Here is a 22,008-nt window from a genome sequence, read left to right as displayed (position 1 = left end):
GCTCTTCTGGCGACTGTTGAAATACCTATATTCTTGGCCGATAATTTCAGGCTTTCTGCAGAGGCATCCACTTTTCTAGTTCTTCCAACCAAGTTTATGGGCCTTGGTAACGGATGACCCCGTAATCAAAGCTTTAGCTTGGGCTGCAGAAGAGATGAACAACATCTTTAAGGAGGAGTCCATGCGTTTATCCATGACCTCCTTGAGCCCGCTTGAATCTCCAATTGGTAATGTAGTCTTCTTACCTATTTGAGCAATAGGAACGCCCACTACAGGGATAGTATCCAGCTTACAGTCTTGTTCCGCTTCTATGGAAAAGAGAGATTTAAAAACTGTCTAGCCAATAAACAGCATGTGACTTGGGAATTTTCCAAACTTTTAAATCAACTCCCCAATCTGTGGGTGAAAAAGAAACCTATTGGACTTCTACCCTGTTTCCTCAAGTTCAAATGCCACTGCACTTCTTTAATCAATACCCCAAATGGATTCTACTGGGAATGCAGATTCCTCATTTGATGAGACACTGCTAAATTATCGCCATACTCAGAACCACTAGTTCCAAACTAGAATCGGAACTTCCCAAGATCTTAGGCTTTTGTTAGCATGTATAACAATCTGAGAATCCTGGGCAACCGAAGCCTGGATTGTCTGTAATGCTGCTGACCACATATCCACAACTGTTTGCTGCATACTTTGTTGCAACCAGCTGATAAAGTGGACATTTCTGTTCTTTGTGCTTCCTCTGAAGCTTCTTTGAACACACAGAGCAAAGTTTCCTTTTTACAACCATCTGGCATAAGATGGCCACACACAGAGCACATTACATGCTTGGCTAGATGTACATTTCCCCTTCTCAGCAACTTTATCCAAATTTTCAGGATTATATACTGGGAACAGAAAACAAACAAGGGAAAATAAACAAAATTTTTCCCTAAAGATTCAGGCTAGAACCATTTAAATAAAAACTTAATCAGTCTTACCTTAAATGGCCTGAGAGTGTGTTGGAGGGCAGGTGAGAAACACACTTTGCAACCGTTCTGAGAGCTCCTGGCAAACAGAGGTTGCTGCTGGTAATGCTCCTTTTAAGTCCTGTAACCAAACAAAAACGCCAAGTTCAAATTTGGCGCCTGAATCCAGGTTCGCATTGCGCATGTGCATAGCGCTCTGCGACTCCCTGGTGGAACGCAACGCAACCTGTGTGTGCGTTCCACCGACAGGACCTCCCAGCCGACGCACGCCTGCGTCCTTCGTCAGACCGGCACCTGGCACGGCAAGAGACGGAATAAATTCTGAGGGACCACGCCGTCCGGCGTGTTAAACGCTACTTACCCGAACATCAAGGAAGCAGAGCCTCCCGAGCCTCAGCCCTTCTCACCTGCTTCCTGGAGAACCTTCCTGCATAACCTCCCCTGCCGAAGGCAGGCAAAGAACTGGGGATGATCAGGAGGAGCTGCTACTTATTGGAAAGGAGGTAATTAGGGGAGGGGTTAAAATGTTTGGAGATTTGCCTGCCTGTTTTTTCCCTCCAGATTGGATATCCCTATGGTGTAAGCACTGCCTCTAATCTGATAGGAAAAAGTTGTTTCAATGCTTAGAGCGAACTTGTAACACACAAAGGGTTTATCATACGTTCATTTATATTCTGTTTGGAACTTGATTTCGGTCTAAATATGAGTAATATTTTATTTACCTCCGTCTAATTAAGCTCGTGTTGTAAATTCATAATGCCCATTCAGGCTTAGTCACCAAAGTGAAAATTGTAAGGAATTCAAAGTGAATTTCATATTTATGACCAAAATGGCCAAACTAGAATCATAGCAGATTTAGAATATTTTTCCAATTTAGCTATTGTGGCATTAAATTTTAAATTAGCTCTAAATTCACTTTGCATTTGTGGCAGAACCCGCCTTGACACTGGGCATTGGAGGGGCCTGGCTGCCTGCCTCCTACCTGCTGACTATGGCCCCTGGAAAATTGGTACGTTTAAAGAACTATATTTGGGCATGTGATATTTTATATTACTGCTACTGGACCTATAAGGGACTGAGTCGGGGCTTATGGACTGCTATTATACTGTGCTGACCCTTTAAGAACTGTATTTGGGCATAATGGATTGTATAATACTGTTCCTAGCCCTTTAAATACTTTGGGGAAAGATTGGTACTTTTTTATATGGCACTTCGGACACAGTCGAAGCAGTCGAAGCTGTCGAAGCTGTCGAAGCTGTCAAAGCTGTCGAAGCTGCCGAAGTTGTCGAAGTCGTCGAAGTGACCGGCATCGGACAAAGGACCACGTGGCGGCGGCCATTCTAACTTCGAACACCGCCGACCCTTACCATCGACTCCACTTCGACACTTCGACTAAAGTCGAAGTACCGGCAACACTTCGAACGGGACTTAGCCGTTTTTATGCAGGAAACTGACCGACCGCACAGCCCAAATCTATGGAACTGTTTTGGGCAAGAAAATATGCTTGCGGTCGGTCATAAAAGAACTTCCGTGTAACTTTTGATCTACTGGAGGGATTTGAACGATTTTTGAGAGTGTTCCTAATTGAAGTATGCTGAGTAAGAAAATGTATCTTTTATGTTTGTGACATGTATATGTTAGAAGTTATAAATATTGTGTAAAAAGTATATTTTAAACTGTATGAATAATTGGATTATGTGTCACACTAAGGGGAGGGGATGTGTGGGTTGCATCCGTGATGCTATTGGATATTTTACACCTCCCCTGTGGGCGGTCTTATATGTGTGAGATGGAAATAAAAGCCAGGCTGGATGTGCCAGTCCAGAGTTCCTGTTTTAACCCTCAAGCTGAAGTGTCGTCTCATTCTTGGGGGAGGATTTATTGCATGCTGTTTCAGTTTGACTGCTAGGAGTACAAACCTATTCGTATGGTTCCTATTCAACTGTCCACAGCATTCAGAGGCTGGAGAGGATTTATATGCTTCTCAGATTCGGTGTTTGTGGTGTCTGCCAGAGTGCTTGGAGTCTTTAGGAAACGCTAGGAGCATCCTTTAACGGAGGTACCCAGTCGGGGTGCCAGGCGATCCGTTACAGCATTCCCTTTCAATTCTAACTTTTACCTAGGTTAATGTGATTACTTTTCTATAACTTTTAAGATTTTATATTTTTTATGAAGACAGATGGATAATCCTGTTTTTGTAGTTTAAATTTATATTTTCTGTTAGGCAGGCATTACTTTCTATTTTAATATTAATATACATTGATCAGCCACAACATTAAAACCACCTGCCTAATGTCATGTAGGTACCGCTCGTGATGCCTAAACCACTCTGATGCGTCGAGGCATGGACTCCACAAGACTTCTGAACGTGTCCTGTGGAATCTGGCCCCAAGACAATAGTTGCAGATCCTTTAAGTTCTGCAAGTTATGAGGTGGGACCTACGTGGATCAGATTTTGTTGTTCCAGCACATCCCACCGATGCTCAATCAGATTGAGATATTGGTAATTTGGAGGCCAAAGCAGCACCTTGAAAGCTCTTGTTGCTCAATCTTCTTTCATCAGTCATTAAAAACACAGCCAAAATAAAATCCATAGCACTGTGGTGTTACTTTAACAAAATTAGAAAATATCCCATAGGAAAATCTGTAAGATGCAGAAAGGGATTTGAGGGGTAGAGGCATTGTATATATCCCTACAGAATTCTCCAAGTGACACACACATTAAGCTGAGATATGCTCAAATGTTAGTGTGTGAGCTCTGATAGTAAATATTAGAGATTTTTATTAAATGACTTGAAAGTATTTAGTTTCTTTACATGACATGTTACGTGCAACACATGTGTATTCTGGACCATTGCATGGTTCCAGAGCCCATCTTACCTTGGATTTCTGGGAAGTGTGTCATACAAATAAGGCAGAACTTTAGGGTGGTACTAGTGGTGTCCGTGGCTGCAGCCATTATACCACTTGCCATAACTTCTAGGCTGGTGTCATTGAAAAGGCTGTCTGTTTTTAACTCCTCCTGGGGAAACAGCAAAATAGAAAAATATCACCATTTTTATAATTCTGTTTTATAACATAACATTACCAGATTATGCTTCTAAATCAGAAGCGTGTTCACCAATCTTATCAATGTGAAACTTTCATCCTGTCTCGGAGCATCTATTTTGACAAGAATTGCAGGATAACATGTCCATTTCATTCTCGTTTTTGATACAATATGTCTTTGCTGTTTTGGAAGGTCCACAAAAAGATCAGAGGGAAATCATTTTGTCATCAAGGTACAAGAAAGAGTTATGTAGTGTCAACGTGACAATACAAAAGGAGATTAATGGAAGGCTAACACGTTACAATGAAGTCAGAATGAGGCACTAGGAAGCTAGGGATGAGTGGGGAACGTCTTGCGTGCATCAAAACACAAAAGAGACGTAACATCTACTCTCGCACTGTGCTGCGAGGGACAGGTATCGTGATATGAAGAAGCAAAATATCCCTAAATGTTAACTCTAAAAATTCATAGTTATTGTACTTATTGAAAACAACAGAAGCATTAAACACTATGATGTCCGATAATTCCTTTTTTTAGGATATTTTGCTAGGAGGTCCATTCAACATGTTCCTTCATTCTCTTTTTCTTATAAATGCACTGATTTGCAAAAAACGATAAGCCAACCCTCCAAGTTACGTTTCCTCTGGGCTGTACAAATACTTGTCTTATGATATTTGAATGGAGGACAGTGAATTCCAAATCTTAATTGTCCCACTTCAACTTAGATTGACTTTACTTTTCCCTTCACTACGGATCTATTTTCTATATGGAAACCATCTATTTCAGTATTGTTAAATAAGCTTTACAAATGATTTCAGATTTTTTGATAAACTTTGAAAATGATTGAATTTTTTGAGAAATATTTTAACATTTAGGTATTTTTTGACATATAGATATATCTTTTATATACGATGATATATTGCTTGATAATTTAATATTTTGGAAAAACTCATTTTAAAAGTATATCCATAGGTATTAAAAATGATGTGAAAAGTTTAATCAGAATTATTAAATGGATGCGTGTCTCAGCAAGCAGTGGCGTTACCTCTTTAATCTTCCCCAGGAAATAGTCCATGAAATCTCTGGGTGAGTTTAAGTCCACACTCTCTCTGTGTCGAGAAATCTGCTTTCTGACAAAGTTGTGTACATCAAAGGTGTCTTTATATAACTTGTCATTTATAAGTGGGAGTTTCAGGAGAACTGGAAACACGTTGCATATCTAAAAAGGCAGAAAATGCATACATCACACCCATGCACCTTCTTTCAAAATGTTATCAATCAATATCAACAATAATCAGTTCCCAGCATGTACTAATTGAGAATAACATAGTTATCCATCAATTACAACCCAACACCTGTCTGTTATGGCTGTAGGCAAAATCCCGCATTGTGTATAAATGATATTGGCAATGATCAGAGATCAATGAACCACAAATTGTATTGAAAAATTGCTCCAAATTATATGAAATATTATATGTAAGAGAGAGAAGTAATTTGTAAATTTGTGCAAATACGTGTTTCTTCTACAAACGAATTAATTTGGAAAAATAACATTATTTTGATCTACATCGTAACAAATTGATCCGTTCGGGAAATAAGGTATGGGTATTTTATGAAATGTATAGAAATTGTGGAATGTAGGGTCTGTCCTAAATAATGATTACGTTTATCTTCCTGCATGGAGGGTTTTCTGGAATTATAACTAAAAATACAAAACGCCAATATCTCCTTTGTAATGTGGCTCAAGTTCCCAGGTCCATTCTTCGTTTTTGAGATAAATGTTGACAGTAATCTCTTCTTCAGAGTATTAGCTCGTAACACAGAAAATTTGCTTTTACTATGAGAATACTGCATTTTGCATTATAATCTAAGGGTTCTAATAAATCAGTTTGTATCTTCCAGAGAGAAGTGAAATTTGAATCTCCATTCTAATGCGTGTATTTGGGTTATTAAATCCATAATTACATTAGCGCAGTTTTGTTTAAGTCAAACTCCTAGTTACTCCTTGATTTTCCTCTGAGTTCGCAATTTAGGAGTAGCATATTCTATATGTAAAAGAGGTTACAGTATCTGCTATCTCTTTCTGGACTCTGGAATCATTGACAAGAGTATTGCTTATTCTTAAAGAGCTATTTCTAGACATTTGTGATGAAATTGACAAAGGCTTCGATTTAGTATTTTTGATAAGCTTTTCAAATACTCACAACTTGTTATAAAAACCTTTTTATGGTGAAAATAACCTTGCCACTGGTGCTTGGAGGGTCCTGTTTGCCAGCCTCCTGCCTCAGGACTATGGGCCATGCAAAAAGGCTCAGAAAAGACCTTGTTTGTGCCTTTTTGCTATCCTGTTCGGAACCGAACAGACGCACAAACCAGGGACCACCCGGGAGCGTGTTAACACCTATTAACAACTTGGAACGGTTCTCACCGCAGTGTTCTATTTGTTAGTCTGGGTGGCCGCAATTCCTATGGACAACCATGAGGTGGCGGTCATCTTGTTCGCAGGAACGCATGCAGCGGTGTTTGGGCATGAATCTCATGGAACTAAAATCGGACACAGAAACTCCCGAATACCGCTGGACATCCATCATCGCCTGCGTTTGTTTCTATACAACTTAAAAGGGCACTGTTCGGTGAAATTGTTCATCTGGATGAGGGGAACAAGCTCCAGGGTAAGACTATTGACTCTGTTCGGTAGTTTGTTTGTTTTCCAAACTACCGAACTAGACCGACCGCAAGCCCTAATTCTCTGGAATGGTTTTGGGCATAGGACCATGAGTGGTTGGTAAAAAATAAGACTTTCAGGAAATTCCTGAACTCCTGGACTGATCTGGGTGATTTTTTGATCTGTTGGTCACCCAGATCAGGGCTATCAGGGGATGTTTGGGGATTTTTTGTGTTGAAAGTATTTTGGAGGTTTTAAAAAAAATGTGTGTTTTTGTGTCTGGAGATAAATGACTCGATTATCTCCCAGGTACAGAGGAGGGATTGACCTAGTTATATGTGAGAGTGTCCTGGATCTGAGAGCCAATGTAATCGTGTGTTTGTTTCTGCTGTGGTTTACTCTCAGGTCCAGGAGGGAGTGCCCCTTGCATGGGGACTTGCATATAAGGCCAGTTGTGGCTACCAATAAATGAGTTCCTGCTTACCCTCAACATAGAGTCTCATCTCATGTGTGGGGAAAACGGCTGTATCTACCCTGGGCATTTTGCTATATCACAATACTACCCTGGGATTATAATCACTTGTTCTTTAACCCCTTAAGGACACATGACATGTGTGACATGTCATGATTCCCTTTTATTCCAGAAGTCTGGTCCTTAAGGGGTTAAAGAGCATATTGCTACACTCTCTGGAGTAGGAGAGGTCTGCCCACTGGAAGCTGGATCCTTGGGTCCAGGGTCGGTGGAGGACAGCGAGACTCCAGCCAAGCTGTAACACTGGAAGTGGGGACTACAGTGCTGATGGTGTCTGGTGCGGTGCTTGGGGTACTCAGTAAGCACTAAGGAAGCAGCAATTGGCGGAGGCACCTGGTCAGGGTGCCAGGCGGTCCGCCACACTTTTCAAATAATTTGTCTACATAGGTCAATATAGAACAACTAGACTTTTTTTGTACCACATCTGAAGGACCATAGATGGGGAATGTATTTATTTAAAGATCACTTACAGCAAGACAAAAATAGAGTTTGTAAATCTATAAATTTACATCAAAGACAATAACATTTTAATTAAAACATGTTTTAAAAAGGTAGATGTGAACAATTACACTCTCAAAGACAGCTGTCATTTTCCACTGTGGCTAATATTCCCTTAAACCAATTTAAACTAATAAAAAGACATTGTATCAAAACCCATCTATTTAGGGATCAAGTTGGATCGAATTGATTTTTAAGATGGATGTGTTAATCCTGAAAGGGCTATATATATTCTTTTTTTTTTTTCCTTTTTTTCAATTCTGGTTATAACCCCTATAATATTAAACTGAATTGTGATACCTGGCTTAGGTTTAGGTATTCCTAGCATGGACATGTCTTTTATATGAATTTATTATAAATCTGAATATTAATGGTTTTTACATGTATGCTCTTATGTGTCGTTTTTCTATGCACATCTTTTGATATATATGTATTTGTATCTGTATTTGTTTGCATGTGTATAATATATATATTTTTTTTACCATGTGGGAATATATGGTGTGGTATCTGTGGGACAGAGTGCATGTCCCCTTACAAGGTGAGTTGTGCGATTTTGGGGTATAGGTGGCCATGGCATAACTTTATTACACTGTTACAGATTATTTTCTTTAGGCTTCCTAGAAGGACCAAACGATGAGCTTTATTGTGGGCTAATACTCCTGGGCAATGAGCGGTATGCCAACAGAAGATGAGGATCATTACTGACCAGGTGCATGGTGAAGGTTGGTACAGTTTAGCAGACTTTCTGTGCCATTTTTTTCCTCCACAGATTCGTGTTATCTCTGGATACATATATCTCTTAATGCGACTATGGACATTGTGGTGGAACGTGCTGTTCCTTTTAACTGATTTAACTTTTCATATTGTACCCGGACCTACTTAGTTTGACTCTCGAACAAGGACCACCCCTGTACCTCATTAGAACCTTGGAACAGCAGTTAACATACGTGCGAACCGTAAGGGTAATAATTAATGTGTGCTTCCCTTGGGTGGCCGGAACGCAGGCAGCGGTACTTGTCATTGAGTTCCTGGAACTCTTTTCAGCTGATGAGCCTGTCAGCGAAACGCGCATGTCAGGGGCTCTAATAACGAGACCAGGAATAGATACCTAATAGAACTATCATTCTTTGCCAGATGGGATAATTTTTCTTCGTTTGTTGTATTTCAGCTAGCATTTTTAGATTCTTAGGAGGAACGGAGTCTCAGCAACAGAGCTAGCACTGGGATATTTTTCTAGGTGCCCTTGAAGGTACAGATAGGGCTTGTATTATAGTGGTGGCAGTTTAGAGGAATTATATTTTAATATCTATTAATTGTGGTGATTATCCTATAGGTATTATACTGGATATATTTGACTTAATATATTCCTACACAGATCATTACTGCTCTCTAGATATTAGGTTCAGGAGACGTATCTCCCTTCTCTTTATTTGTATTTTTCTATATGTATTGTTTAAATATATTTTAGGACTAATCTCTTAATAAAAGTTAAGTTTTAATATTCTAATAATACTTTCACTCCCCTATATCCAGTGTTTAATACACTCCACTCTCTCTTTTTCCTTTTGTTAATTCTCTGAGTGTTTTTGCGATATTAAGCTCATCTTTTGTCCTCTTTTCTTTTGAGCTATACACTCGCACGAACCCCGTCAAATATTGTGCCGCTGCCTGTCCCACTTCCCAACCAGCTATACGTACGTACGACGTTCGGAAGATAGTAACTACCAACTGGGGGGAGCATTCACTCCTTGAAAGCAAGGGAATATCTTGTACTGTGTTTGCTGTGTGGGGCTAATTTATGTCAAATCTTATCCAACCATATTCAATTGAGGCCTTAATTGTCAGATTTGTGTTGGTAAGCAGGACCAGGTGTAAAGCGCCTGTTATGTGAATATCCTGAAAGAGTATATTGAGGAGAAATATGATAACTTTTTGTAGTTTACTAGCCAGGCAGCAAAAGCACTGGCCATTCCTGACCTCCTGGAGCTATAAAGGAAACAAGTCATTCAGGCCAACTCCACAATCACCTTTAGCTGGTCTCCCCTTTGCTGGTTCATACTGGTCAGTCCAGCTTGCTAAACCATAAATCAACAACCAATAAATAGTACGGAATTACTTAAGCTGTGAGTCCAAGGCCTGAAGATGGCTATGCTTACAGTAGGAGTCATTGATCAGATGGAATTTGCCTGATGATCGCTAAGAATTTGAGTGTATTCCTTATTGTTTGTATGTAATTTAGCTGTCAAATTATTCTGTACCTGATTAAGCAGTGAGAGTGGGTTTCCAATGTGCTTTCTAATCGCCATTATAAGCTCATGCAACTTTGGGTCCTGGTAATCAAGCTTTTCCCCAAACAGAATATAACTGATGGTGCTGTTCACAGCCGATCCCAGGAGATTGGTGGGGTTAAAGGCTTTTCCTACAAAGACACAGAAAAAGAAGTGTGAATTTTCCAAATGGAGAGACAGACCTCACAGATATTACTGAACAAATATATTCTACTTCAAATTAATTTTAATGGTATCGCTATTGTTATCTCAAATGAATGGCTAACTCTAGTGGTAATCTTCGGATATCTAACTCCTGTTGGAGCTGGATTTCTATTCGTGTGTCTATTTAAATATTTAAGGGTTAGGCCCTTTATTACCCACTCGAGTCCAATCTTGGCAACACGGTGGGTGATTTAACCGAACATCTGTAGCTTTTTCTTTTTTATATATTCTACTCCAGAAATGTTAGAAAGACATTAAAGCCTTGATTAAATACTTTTCAAGCAATCTAATAGCTAGATTCACTTAGAAAATTATTTATTATGAAAAATATTAAAGAGACCCTATAGTCACCAGAACGATTACAGCTTATTGTAGTTGTTCTGGTAAGTCTAATATGTCCCTGCAGATACTTAATGAAAAACATTTTTTTCTGTAAAAAATGCAGTGTTTACATTGCTGCCAAGAAACACCTCTAGTGTCAACTTCTCAGACAGCCGAACTAATCTTATTGATTTTTTTGATTGGGTAACTAAAATAATAGATCAGGGTGGTGCAGTAGACATTGCTTACCTAGATTTCAGTAAGGCTTTTGACACTGTTGCACATAGAAGGCTTATCAATAAATAGCAATATTTAAGTTTGGATTCCAATATTGTTGAATGGGTGAGGCAGTGGCTGAGTGACAGGCAACAGAGGGTTGTAGTCAATGGAGTATATTCGAAGCTCGGGCTTGTCACCAGTGGGGTACCTCAGGGATCTGTACTTAGACCCATTCTCTTTAATATTTTTATTAGTGATATTGCAGAAGGTCTTGATGGTAAGGTATATAAATGGCAATAATAATAATAATAATAATAATAATAATAATAATGTATTTTTGCTGATGATACTAAGATATGTCCCAGGGTTGATGTTCCAGAAGGGATAAGCCAAATGGCAAATGATTTAGGTAAGCTAGAAAAATGGTCAGAGTTGTGGCAACTGACATTTAATGTGGATACGTGCAAGATAATGCAACTTGGATGTAAAAACCAAAGGGCAGAGTACAGAATATTTGATAGAGTCCTAACCTTAACATCAGAGGAAAGAGATTTAGGGGTGATTATTTCTGAGGACTTAAAGGTAGGCAGACAATGTAATAGAGCAGCAGGAAATGCTAGCAGAATGCTTTGTTGTATAGGGAGAGGTATTAGCAGTAGAAAGAGGGAAGTGCTCATGCCATTGTACAGAACACTGGTGAGACCTCACTTGGAGTACTGTACGCAGTACTGGAGACAATATCTTCAGAAGGATATTGATACCTTAGAGGGAGTTCAAAGAAGGGCTACTAAACTGGTTCATGGATTGCAGGATAAAACTTACCAGGAAAGGTTAATGGATCTTAACATGTATAGCTTGGAGGAAAGACGAGACAGGGGGGGATATGATAGAAACATTTAAATACATAAAGGGAATCAACACAGTAAAGGAGGAGACTATATTTAAAAGAAGAAAAACTACCGCAACCAGAGGACATAGTCTTAAATTAGAGGGGCAATGTTTTACAAATATTATCAGGAAGTATTACTTTACTGAGAGAGTAGTGGATGCATGGAATAGCCTTCCAGCTGAAGTGGTCGAGGTTAATACAATAAAGGCATTTAAGCATGCGTGGGATAGGCATAAGGCTATCCTATCTATAAGATAATGCCAGGGACTAATGAAAGTATTTAGAAAATTGGGCAGACTAGATGGGCCGAATGGTTCTTATCTGCCGTCACATTCTCTGTTTCTATGTTTGTAGAGGTGCTTACTGGGTCACTCTGCATGAAGACGCTGAACTTTCTGCATAGAGATGCATTGATTGTCATATTTTAGAATGCTCTTTTTTGAGAGTCATCGCATCATCTGTTTTACATTAGAATTTGAATAAACTTTCTGTACAGTGTTTTGGCCGTTATTTAATATTTTGGGATAGTTCGAAATTGTTCGAAATTGAGACTTTTGTTTTTACCAGCATCAGAAATGATGCCATTCTGTTAGGAAAAAAAACTTTCAATGATTTATCTGCAGAAGTCATGATTAAAGTCTATGGGAATTCTAGTAGATAAATAATCAGAAAGGGTTTTTTTTCTTTCAGAAATGAATATTTACTGATGCTGATTCAAATGAATTAAGGCTTAAGCTTATGATTTTTATAAAAATGCATCATATATAAAAAAAATGTATCAATATATCAAAAAATAAATAAAAATATTATTTAAAATGTAAAATCATTTTAAAATGTTATCCAGAAATATTATTTCAGGGCTTAAATTCTGAATTATTAGAATAACTGTGTGACGAGACCAATCTTGCCACTGTGCATTGGAGGAGCCTGGTTGCCCGCCTGCTTCCTTAGACTGTGGCCTCATGTTGAAATGCTTAATTTTCCCCTGCAAAGACATGAAAGCCGGGTAATTCGGTACTTGTCCTATTAGAACAGTGATACCCCAGATAGCTATCACATGGAGCCCATTCGTTTTATGAAAGACTATGGGAAAGACTTTGGCTCCATGGCAATTGAACTGTATGTGTGTGGTATGAGCGCCATTCAGTGATAAGGCGCGCTCAGATCTGAGCTATCTGGGAATATGTTGAATGTACCTGTTTTATGCAATGGCTGCACAGTTATATATTTTTATGTATTTTATTGTCTTTTGCTGCCATGTGTTCAATGGAGTTTTGCCTCTGTCCTTGGAGATAATTGTATTACTTCCGAATTATTTCCAGGATAGAAGACTCTGTGGAACTGGTTTTGGCAGAAAAGCCATGCTTCATTTGGTAACAAAGGACTACGATCTATTTTTTGAACCACTGGACCAATTTGTATGATTTTGACGTATATTTGTATTTGGAGTATGCTGATTCTGAAAATTTAAGTTTTTTTTGTGAATGTGATGCATACTTTTAAAGTTATGCATAATGTGGAAAAACTGTATTTCTCTGCCTGTGTGTAAGGTAATTGTGTAAGGTAATTGTATCACAGGCAGAGGGGAGGATTTTGTGTGGGAGTGTCTGAGTGTATTGTACGTGTTTATTGGTTGTTTTCCAAAACCCTGTGGGTGGTACTAATGTGTATATAAGAACAATAAACCCACAGCTCTGTCTGTTCCTGCTTGACCCTGAAAACGGAAGCCTTGTCTCGTTCTTGGGGGGATTTATTGTATGCTGTTCCAGTTTGACTGCTAGGAGTTTAAACCTATTCGTATGGTTTTTCCTATTCAGCTGTTTCCGGCATTCATACGGTTTTCTGTTTGGCGCATTGGTGTCTTTGGTAGCTGCCTGTATATCTGGAAGGGGAATATCTCCTAAACGACTTTTAACCCCTTTTATGCCTGGGGGTGCCGTTACAGACTGCTCGTATGAATTTCTGTTACTGTGCTTTAGGGTTGGGTGGAACAGAGAATTTCAGACATTTTCAAGAATATATCAGCAAAAACCCATATAGCTGTCCTACAGTGTTTTATACCCCACCTCCTCTAGACTGTAAGCTCGTTTGAGCAGGGTCCTCTCCAACCTATCGTTTCCAGTTGTACATAGTCACACACAGACAGACAGTCACACACAGTTATAGTCGCACACATAGGCAGACTGTCACACACAGCCAGGCAGTCACATACCGTTAGTCACACACAGTTACACTCCTAAGGAGGGCCCTGACAGCATAGTACCTCCTTACAGAGCAGTATATTAACCCTCACGTTAATCCAGCCCTATAATCACTTAATAGAACAACCCTCTCACCTCCAGTTTGGGATATGGCAGAGATTAGATCACACAGCTCCTCGTGAATTTGGTTCTCCATGATCTTTTTCCCCATCCCAAAATTCCTCAATGCGCTTAACAAAAAGCGACGCATTGGGCGCCAGAATTCACACTCACTACTAAACGCTAAGGAGGAGAACAACAGGGGATTAGCTAAATGTGATGGAAAACAAACCATTCTCTTTGTTAAAAAAAAAACAAAAAACTACAAAATAAATAAATATAATTTGTCACAATGCATCACAGAAGTAACATTCTCAATTGTATTGACTAAACTAAAGAGTTTCATATTGTATTTAATTCAAATTTAAATAGGCGAACCGGAAAACTCCACTCAGCTTAGTTTCCATGTTGACTTCTCTTCTTTAAATTCACCTTAAAATATTCACGTTAGTAAATAACTGTGTCTCAGGCAAAGTTTGTAAAGGAAACCTGGCTAACTTTATTGGGTCATGGAAAGTCACACGACACACTGGAGAGATTATTTTTTTTAAATGATATATCAATAAATAAAATATATAAAATATATCAAAATATTTGTAATAATATTAAATAACTTTAAAAGTTAATCTAAACACATTAAATCATTTGAAAAGCTTATTCTTCAATATTAAATTGATGCCTTGGTTAGGTGCCCATGTGGATTGTGCTATGTAGATAGAATCACACATACTCTGAATTTCTTGATATAGAAACACATATACAAAGAAACTGGAGAGAAAATAAACTAAAAAGAGATAAATTAGATCTTAATCCTGGAAACCATCCATCCCTAAAGTCTTAACATAGCACTTTAAGTTTGTAATTTTTTATACAGTTTTTACATTTTTCCAATTATATTATGTGTATTATTTTGCTTAATTTTTTAAATTGTATTTCTTGTCCTTCCTCTTATATCTCCCTGAGGCAATTAGCTCAATTAGCATACATATGATTCATTTATTTTATCTTTTCACTAGAAAACCTTTTTTAGCACTAAAGATGAGTTTCCTGGCCCTCCTTCTAAACATATTGCATTATTGTTCCTCAGGGTGCAGCGGAATGGGGGTGCAGTATCTGAGCGTATTACTGCCCCCCATTAAAAGTACAAGGTGATTTCTATTCAATGTATTGCCGGATCAGCTCGGTGTACCATATCAATTAGTCAGTCATGGTGTCTATCCTCTCAGCTCTCCATGAAACAAACATGCCCACATCCCAGTGTGTGCCCACCCAGGGTGAGTATGTCTCTGCTGGTGCCATACAGTCCTGAGGGAGAATGTGAGGGAGCAGAAGTTCCCCAGTCATAGCATGGCAATAGCTTGTCATATGTGTGTTGGCTGTGTGCAGTGGCGGATCCAGAGACTGATCTTGGGAGGGGCACTTTTATATTATTTAAAGAAATAATCCATGCACAATAATCACTACAGCTCTGTGTAGTGGTTATGGTGCCAGTAGTGCCGGGACCCCCTCCCAGAGTAAGTAGTCAAACCGTTTAAGAACAGTTTGACAACTTACCTGGGGTCTGCTGGGATATGGGGCTGTAGTAGGGCGTAGGAGCAGTGGTGTAATGTAAGGGGTGCAGTGTGTGTGTGGGGGGCAGTGTGTGTATAGGGGGGCAGTATGTGTGCGTGTGGGGCAGTGTGTGTATGGGGGGCAGTGTGTGTATGGGGGGCAGTGTTTGTGTGTGTGTGGGCAGTGTATGTGTGTGTGGGGGGCAGTGTGTGTATGGGGGCAGTGTATGTGTGTGTGGGAGCAGTGTGTGTATGGGGGCAGTGTGTGTGTGGGGGGCAGTGTATGTGTGTGTGGGGGCAGTGTGTGTGAGGGGGCAGTGTGTGTATGGGGGCAGTGCGTGTGTGTGTGGGAGCAGTGTGTGTATGGGGGCAGTGTGTGTGGGGGCAGTGTATGTGTGTGTGGGGGCAGTGTGTGTATGGGGGCAGTGTGTGTGTGGGGGGCAGTGTATGTGTGTGTGGGGCCAGTGTGTGTATGGGGTCAGTGTGTGTGTGTGTGTGGGAGCAGTGTGTGTATGGGGGCAGTGTGTGTGGGGGCAGTGTATGTGTGTGTGGGGCCAGTGTGTGTATGGGGTCAGTGTGTGTATGGGGGCAGTGTGTGTATTGGAGGGCAGTGTGTGTGTGGGGTCAGTGTGTGTGTGGGCAGTGTATGTGTGTGTGGGGGAAGTGTATGTGTGTGTGGAGGCAGTGTATGTGTATGTGGGGACAGTGTATGTGTGTGGGCAGTGTATGGGGGGGCAATGTGTGAATGTGTGGTGAGGAGGGTAGGGCGGATTTTTAAAAAATAAATAAAGAATTTATAAAATTAAATATATTTATGTCCCCCCTCCCTTCTTACCTTTACTGGTAGGAGGGGGGACATTTCTCCATCCCTGGTGGTCCTGTGGGGAATCCCTGGTGGTCCCAGTGATGGTGAGGTGAACTCTAGCCCGCGCTCCGTGCTCGCGAGAGTAGAACCCGGCTCAGCTGCAGGCTGAGCTCCCGGCTCCTCTCTCCACTGGCGGATCAGGCTCTCTCCCTCCCCTGTCGGCTGCCAGCATAGTGCCTGCGGACCGGGGAGGGAGATCTCTGATCGCTCTCGCCGGTCTGCAGGCACATTGCAGGTCTGGCACTTGGACAATGCCAGCCCTGCAATAGCTGGGGAATCTCGGGGTTCAGGAATTTACAGGTTTTTTACAGGTTTCCCTGCCGGGCCCATAGTCTGTGGGCAGGAGGCTGGCAAGCAGGCCCCTCCAAGTACAAGTGCTGAGGTTACTTTCGCCACAGGTGATTTGGCTGAGTTTGTTAAGGAAGTCGGTTGTGTTTTTTATGAAGCTGTTTGTGTTGGTGACTAGAAGATTTAGGGTATTTTCTACCGGTCCTAAGATCTGCTCTGTGAGAGTTCCCATTCCCGTAATTATGGGTCTTCCAGGATTACCTGCTTTGTGGATTTTGGGAAGCATATAGAAAGTGCCCATGTTGGGACTAGTTGGTATGAGTGATTGCAGTTCTAGATGCAAATTCTCAGGGAAAGATTTAATGAGCTCCCTAAGTTATAATGTATGAAGACCCCACCAAGGAATATACATTACAACTTAGGGAGCTCATTAAATCCTTCGCTGATAATTTGTATAGTGTGTATGTACTTGTGTGTATGTACGTGTGTGTCTGTGTATGCTGGATATAGGCTTTCATGCATATCCTGTAACTCTTGGATTGGAATTCATCAGGGCCGGATTAAGAGCACACTGGGCCTGGTGCTGACAATTATGATGGGCCTAATTACGGGATCTTATTGACCAAAAACACTAAAACAGTCATGCCTCCCAAAAAGGGGGCATGTCTGTCTAAAGAATTTGAAGGACAGCCTGGTATGAATGCATGTCAGGCTGCCAGCCAATCCTGCAGGCTGTCCAACTAAGGGCATACTATGCAGGCAGCATCCTGAGCTTGACATAAATGCATCCTAAAATGCGCTCACTCCATGCTTTCTAAGGGCGGTCCCCTAGCACTCACATGTCCACTTGTCTCCTTACCTTCTTACTAGCAGGCAGAAGTTCCTGGTATATAGTCTGAGACAGAGAAAAGGTGTATGTAGTGAGTGTAGAAGAAAGGGGACATGCCACAGTGTTAGAGAGACCAGCGTCTGCATTACCCAAACTAATTTTATTGTCAGCCAGTCCACACAAGTTTTGTTCCCATACATCCCTCTTAAGCTTCCAAACTTAAAGGGACACTATAGTCACCATAACAACTACAGCTTATTGTATTTTTTTCTGGTAAGTAGAATCATTCCATCCAGGCCTTTTGCAGTAAACACTGTCTTTTCAGAGAAAATAACTCAACTGGGCACTCCTTAGATGGCTTCTAGAGGTGCTTCCTGGAGCAGTACTGCCTAGGGTGCAGCACTGCCATTCAGTGTCTCCACCCTCGGCATGCAGACACTGAACTTTCCTCATACAGATGCATTGATTCAATTTATCTTTATGAGGAGATGCTGATTGGCCAGGGCTATGTTGGACTTGTGCTGGATCTGCCCCTGATCTGCATAGTTGACAGTCTCAGCCAATCCTATGGGGAAGTATTGTAATTTGCTCAGACCACCACTTCTGATGATGTCAGCAGACAGTCAGTTCAGAGGCAGAGCCAGCAGCTGCAGACTTGAATACAAGTTATATTTAACTATACTTAGGGAGGCAAGAAGGGGCCAGGGTGGTGGTTTTAACATAATAGGGTCAGAAATACATGATTGTGTTCCTGACCATATAGTGCTCCTTTAAACAAGAGTATGTGAAGAGTAGTTAGGGTTGCCACCTTTCTTGGAAAAAAATACCAGCCTTAATCATTTGTATAATCACAAGGAGTGACATCAGAGAAAATTCTGTAAAATCACCAACAGACTACTCACAGTTTGATTCTGCTGTATAGGTGGATTGCTCACAGTGTCTCAGTCTCACAAGTCACCCAGTGTCTCAGTGTCCCTAGGTATCACAGTGTCAGTGTCCCCATGTCGCCCAGTCCCCTAGTCTCTCAGTGTCTCAATGTCCCCATTTCTCCCAGTGTCCCAATGTCTCAGTGTGTCCCCATGTCACTAGGATACTGGGGACACAGTGAGACATGGGGGCACTGAGAGACCCGGGGACACTGAGAGACCGGGGGACACTGAGAGACCGGGGGACACTGAGACACCCGGGGACACTGAGAGACCGGGGGACACAGAGACATGGGGACACTGAGACATGGGGACACTGAGACATTTAGGGAAACTGGGAGAAATGGGGACACTGAGACACTAGGGAGACATGGGGACACTGAAACATTTGTGGACACTAGGGACACAGAGACATGGGAACACAGACACTGAGAGACTAGGGGAAACTGGGAGACTAGGGGACACTGGGGACACTTGCTGGGAGACAGACACTTGGAGACACTGGGAGACATGGGGACAGTTGTGGACATAGACATGGGGACACTGGGACATATAGGGACACTGGGAGACATGGGGACACTAGGCACACTGAGACACTAGGAACACAGACACTGGGAGACATGGGGACACTGAAACATTTGGGGACACTAAGACACTAGGGACACAGAGACATGGGGACACCGGGAGACTATGGGACACTGGCTGGGAGACAGACACTTGGGAGACATGGGGACAGTTGTGGACATAGACATGGGAACACTGGGACATATAGGGACACTGGGACACATGGGGACACTAGTGACACTGAGAGACATGGGACACAGACACTGGGAGACTTGGGGACACTGAGACACTAGCGACACTGGATGGGGGACATGGGGAGAAACGGGGACATAGTGTCTCTGTGTCCCAATTTCTCAGTGTCTCCCAATGTCCCTATGTTTCACAGCATCCCCATGTGTCTCAGCATCCCCATGTGTCCCAGTGTCCCCTAGTGTCTCAGTGTCCCCATGTTTTCCAGTGTCCCCAAGTGTCTGTGTCCCCATGTGTCCTAGTGTCTCAGTGTCCCCTAGTGTCTGTGTCCACATTTGTCCCCTAGTGTCTGTTTCCCCTAGTGTCTCAGTGTCCCCATATGTCCCCTAGTGCCTCAGTGTCCCCTAGTGTCGCAGTGTCCCCGTGTGTCCCTGCTGCCTTTCCCCCCATCCCTCTCTTACCTGAGCTGTAGAGCTGCTGTCTGGACTCTGTGCTGTGTTGCTGCTCCCCCACGGATCAGTAAGTAGTAGAGAGAGGCAGGGATATGCTGTAACCTCCTATACCTGCCTCTCTCCACACACAGTGACCCCTACTGGCCGGTGCTGGTATTGCAGAGTAATCTCCATTTATTCTGAGAAAAATACCTGCATTTGTATTGCCGGTATTACTGCAATACTGGCACGGCCAGGCAGCCTCAAATACCAGTCAGGTGGCAAACCAGTAAAATACCAGTCAGATGGCAAACCTAAGAGTAAACCTAGAGTAGTGTGTAAAAAAAAAAATATATATATATATTTTTTTTTTTTTATTTATTTTTTTTTTTAAATGGGCCTATTCCATGGGCCTGGGCCTGGAGCTGCAGCTCCATCAGCCCCTATGTTAATCCGGCCCTGGAATTCATGCATTCTGAAAGAAGCACTATAGGGTCTGGAACACAAACATGTATTCCTGACCCTATAGTGTTAAAACCACCATCTAGCCCCACTGGGCCCCTCATGCTTCCATAAATATAGCAACATATAGTAAAATCTTACTGTATTTAAACCTGAAGCTGTAGATCTGCATGCTGTTTGCTTCAGAAAAACAAGCTGTCTGCTGACATCATCAGACGTGGTGGCCTGATCCAATCACCAGAACAAATTCAATAAGCTGTAGTTGTTCTGGTGACTATAGTGTCCCTTTAAAATAAGTAATTATTTTTTTCACTCTCCCCTTCTAGCACCATCTTCTGCACTGTTCGCTTGTTTTTTTTCTCTTTCTCCCCCCTCACGTTGTGATCTTCACACAAGATATTTACAACCCTCTGCAAGAATGGTGTCTATTTTCTATCAAACCCGTGTCTTATCCTCACTCATGTCGCTTTAACCCCTGGATCACAACTCAACTTTGAATTCTATGTGTCGTCTTGCTCAGAAATGCTTTAGACTTGAGAAAGGGAGGTTCTCCCGAAAGCTTGTCAATAAAAAATTCTGTTAGTCCAATAAAAAGGTATTACAACATACCACTTTTATCTGGCTTTTACATCTACATCACTGGACTAATACGGCTACAATCTCTACTTGAATTTATATATATTATATGTTTTTAAATTCTGAACTATAAGGTAAAAAACATAACATCCTCATTTCTATAGATATTCACTGGGGATGTGCATGTCAAGCTGGAGATAGCTTGGAATATATTATAGTAACAATACTTCTTACTGTTAATTTTTTATTATTACCTTTGAATTATATCTACTTTAGTCATTTTTAATATTAAGGAAAATGGTATATTATAAGGGCCACTTTCAATAAAATGACTTTAGACAATAAACCCTTTTCTTATCCTTTGTTTCTGATTTGCAATGAGATTACATCTTTTATAATGCAACCTTCTGGATAGAAAAACACATGTTTATTGTAAATAATGGTGTAACCTGTGACCTGCATTTTAATTTTTGGATTTTATGGTGTTGGTAATATATTTATTGGATTGTTTACGCTTAAATACTCAGATTAATCGGAACAACTATCCAGTTAAAGTCTTCTAATAATCCTATGACTTGGTCCATCGACCCCATGTGATCAGTGTTCTTCGTACATGTGTGAATATGCTTTATCAGCTTGAAAGAAGGAATTGTAAATACTATCAATATGTATCCAGGAAGAAGAGGTTTCTGATTGATGATTGAGAGCATGGTCACACTGTCCACCAATCAAGCGACTGGCAATATGATCATACACACTGTATATCTGAGCCCAACCGGGAACATCTAAATGGGGTTAAGAAAGCTTGATTTTGGTGAAACACATCTTGCAATGTCTGCAGAACTGTGGGATGGACTTTATTTATTGTCCATTTACTTTGGTTTTATAGATTTAATAACGTGTATAGAGCTTTTACTGCACTAAGGATCTTTGGCCCAGTTCTAGAGCTGGTTTATTTGCATTTCCTTTTCAGTTTTATTGCCTTATCAGATAGAAAAAGAAGAGTTTTATTCTTACCGTATCCTTTATTGTAAACTACATATGTTGGGATCCTGGGGCGCTGACTGAATTGCTCGCCATGATTCATCAGGGCGTCCTTTACCACCTCGTAACCACAGAGAACCACAATGGGCTCCGTCATCCTCCAAACAGTGAACACTGGGCCATATTTGTTACGGAGCTGCAAACAGGTCCATATAGAGAGAACATGGTTATAAAGCACTTACAGCAATGAAGGCTTTTCATAAAAACACTGAAGATATAATGAAAACAAACAATTGGGATAAACTTAGTTCTATCTGTCTCTTTAATGATTCCGTTTCTCTAATAGGATTATAATGGACTTTGGGACATCTGGGCCATAGATCATTGTCGTCTTTCTAGGACTCTCATTGG

The 22,008-nt window shown here is 41.1% G+C and overlaps 1 protein-coding gene across 1 annotated transcript in view; it reads right to left on the bottom strand.

The window, feature by feature from the left end:
• The window catches only part of LOC134607675 (cytochrome P450 2C3-like), a 33,949-nt gene extending 12,160 nt beyond the window's left edge, over positions 1 to 21,789 (bottom strand). The window contains exons 1-5 of the mRNA XM_063450218.1: positions 21,631 to 21,789; positions 13,970 to 14,116; positions 9,971 to 10,131; positions 5,063 to 5,236; positions 3,849 to 3,990 (exon numbers count right to left, since the gene is read on the bottom strand). Coding sequence (XP_063306288.1) covers positions 3,849 to 3,990; positions 5,063 to 5,236; positions 9,971 to 10,131; positions 13,970 to 14,116; positions 21,631 to 21,754 — 748 coding nt within the window. The 5' untranslated portion in view covers positions 21,755 to 21,789. The remainder of the gene's footprint in view (positions 1 to 3,848; positions 3,991 to 5,062; positions 5,237 to 9,970; positions 10,132 to 13,969; positions 14,117 to 21,630) is intronic.
• Positions 21,790 to 22,008: the final 219 nt, after the last annotated feature.

Source organism: Pelobates fuscus, chromosome 4, assembly GCF_036172605.1.
Source record: "Pelobates fuscus isolate aPelFus1 chromosome 4, aPelFus1.pri, whole genome shotgun sequence".
Classification (NCBI taxonomy): Eukaryota; Metazoa; Chordata; class Amphibia; order Anura; family Pelobatidae; genus Pelobates; species Pelobates fuscus.
This window is presented reverse-complemented; position numbering and strand designations above follow the sequence as displayed.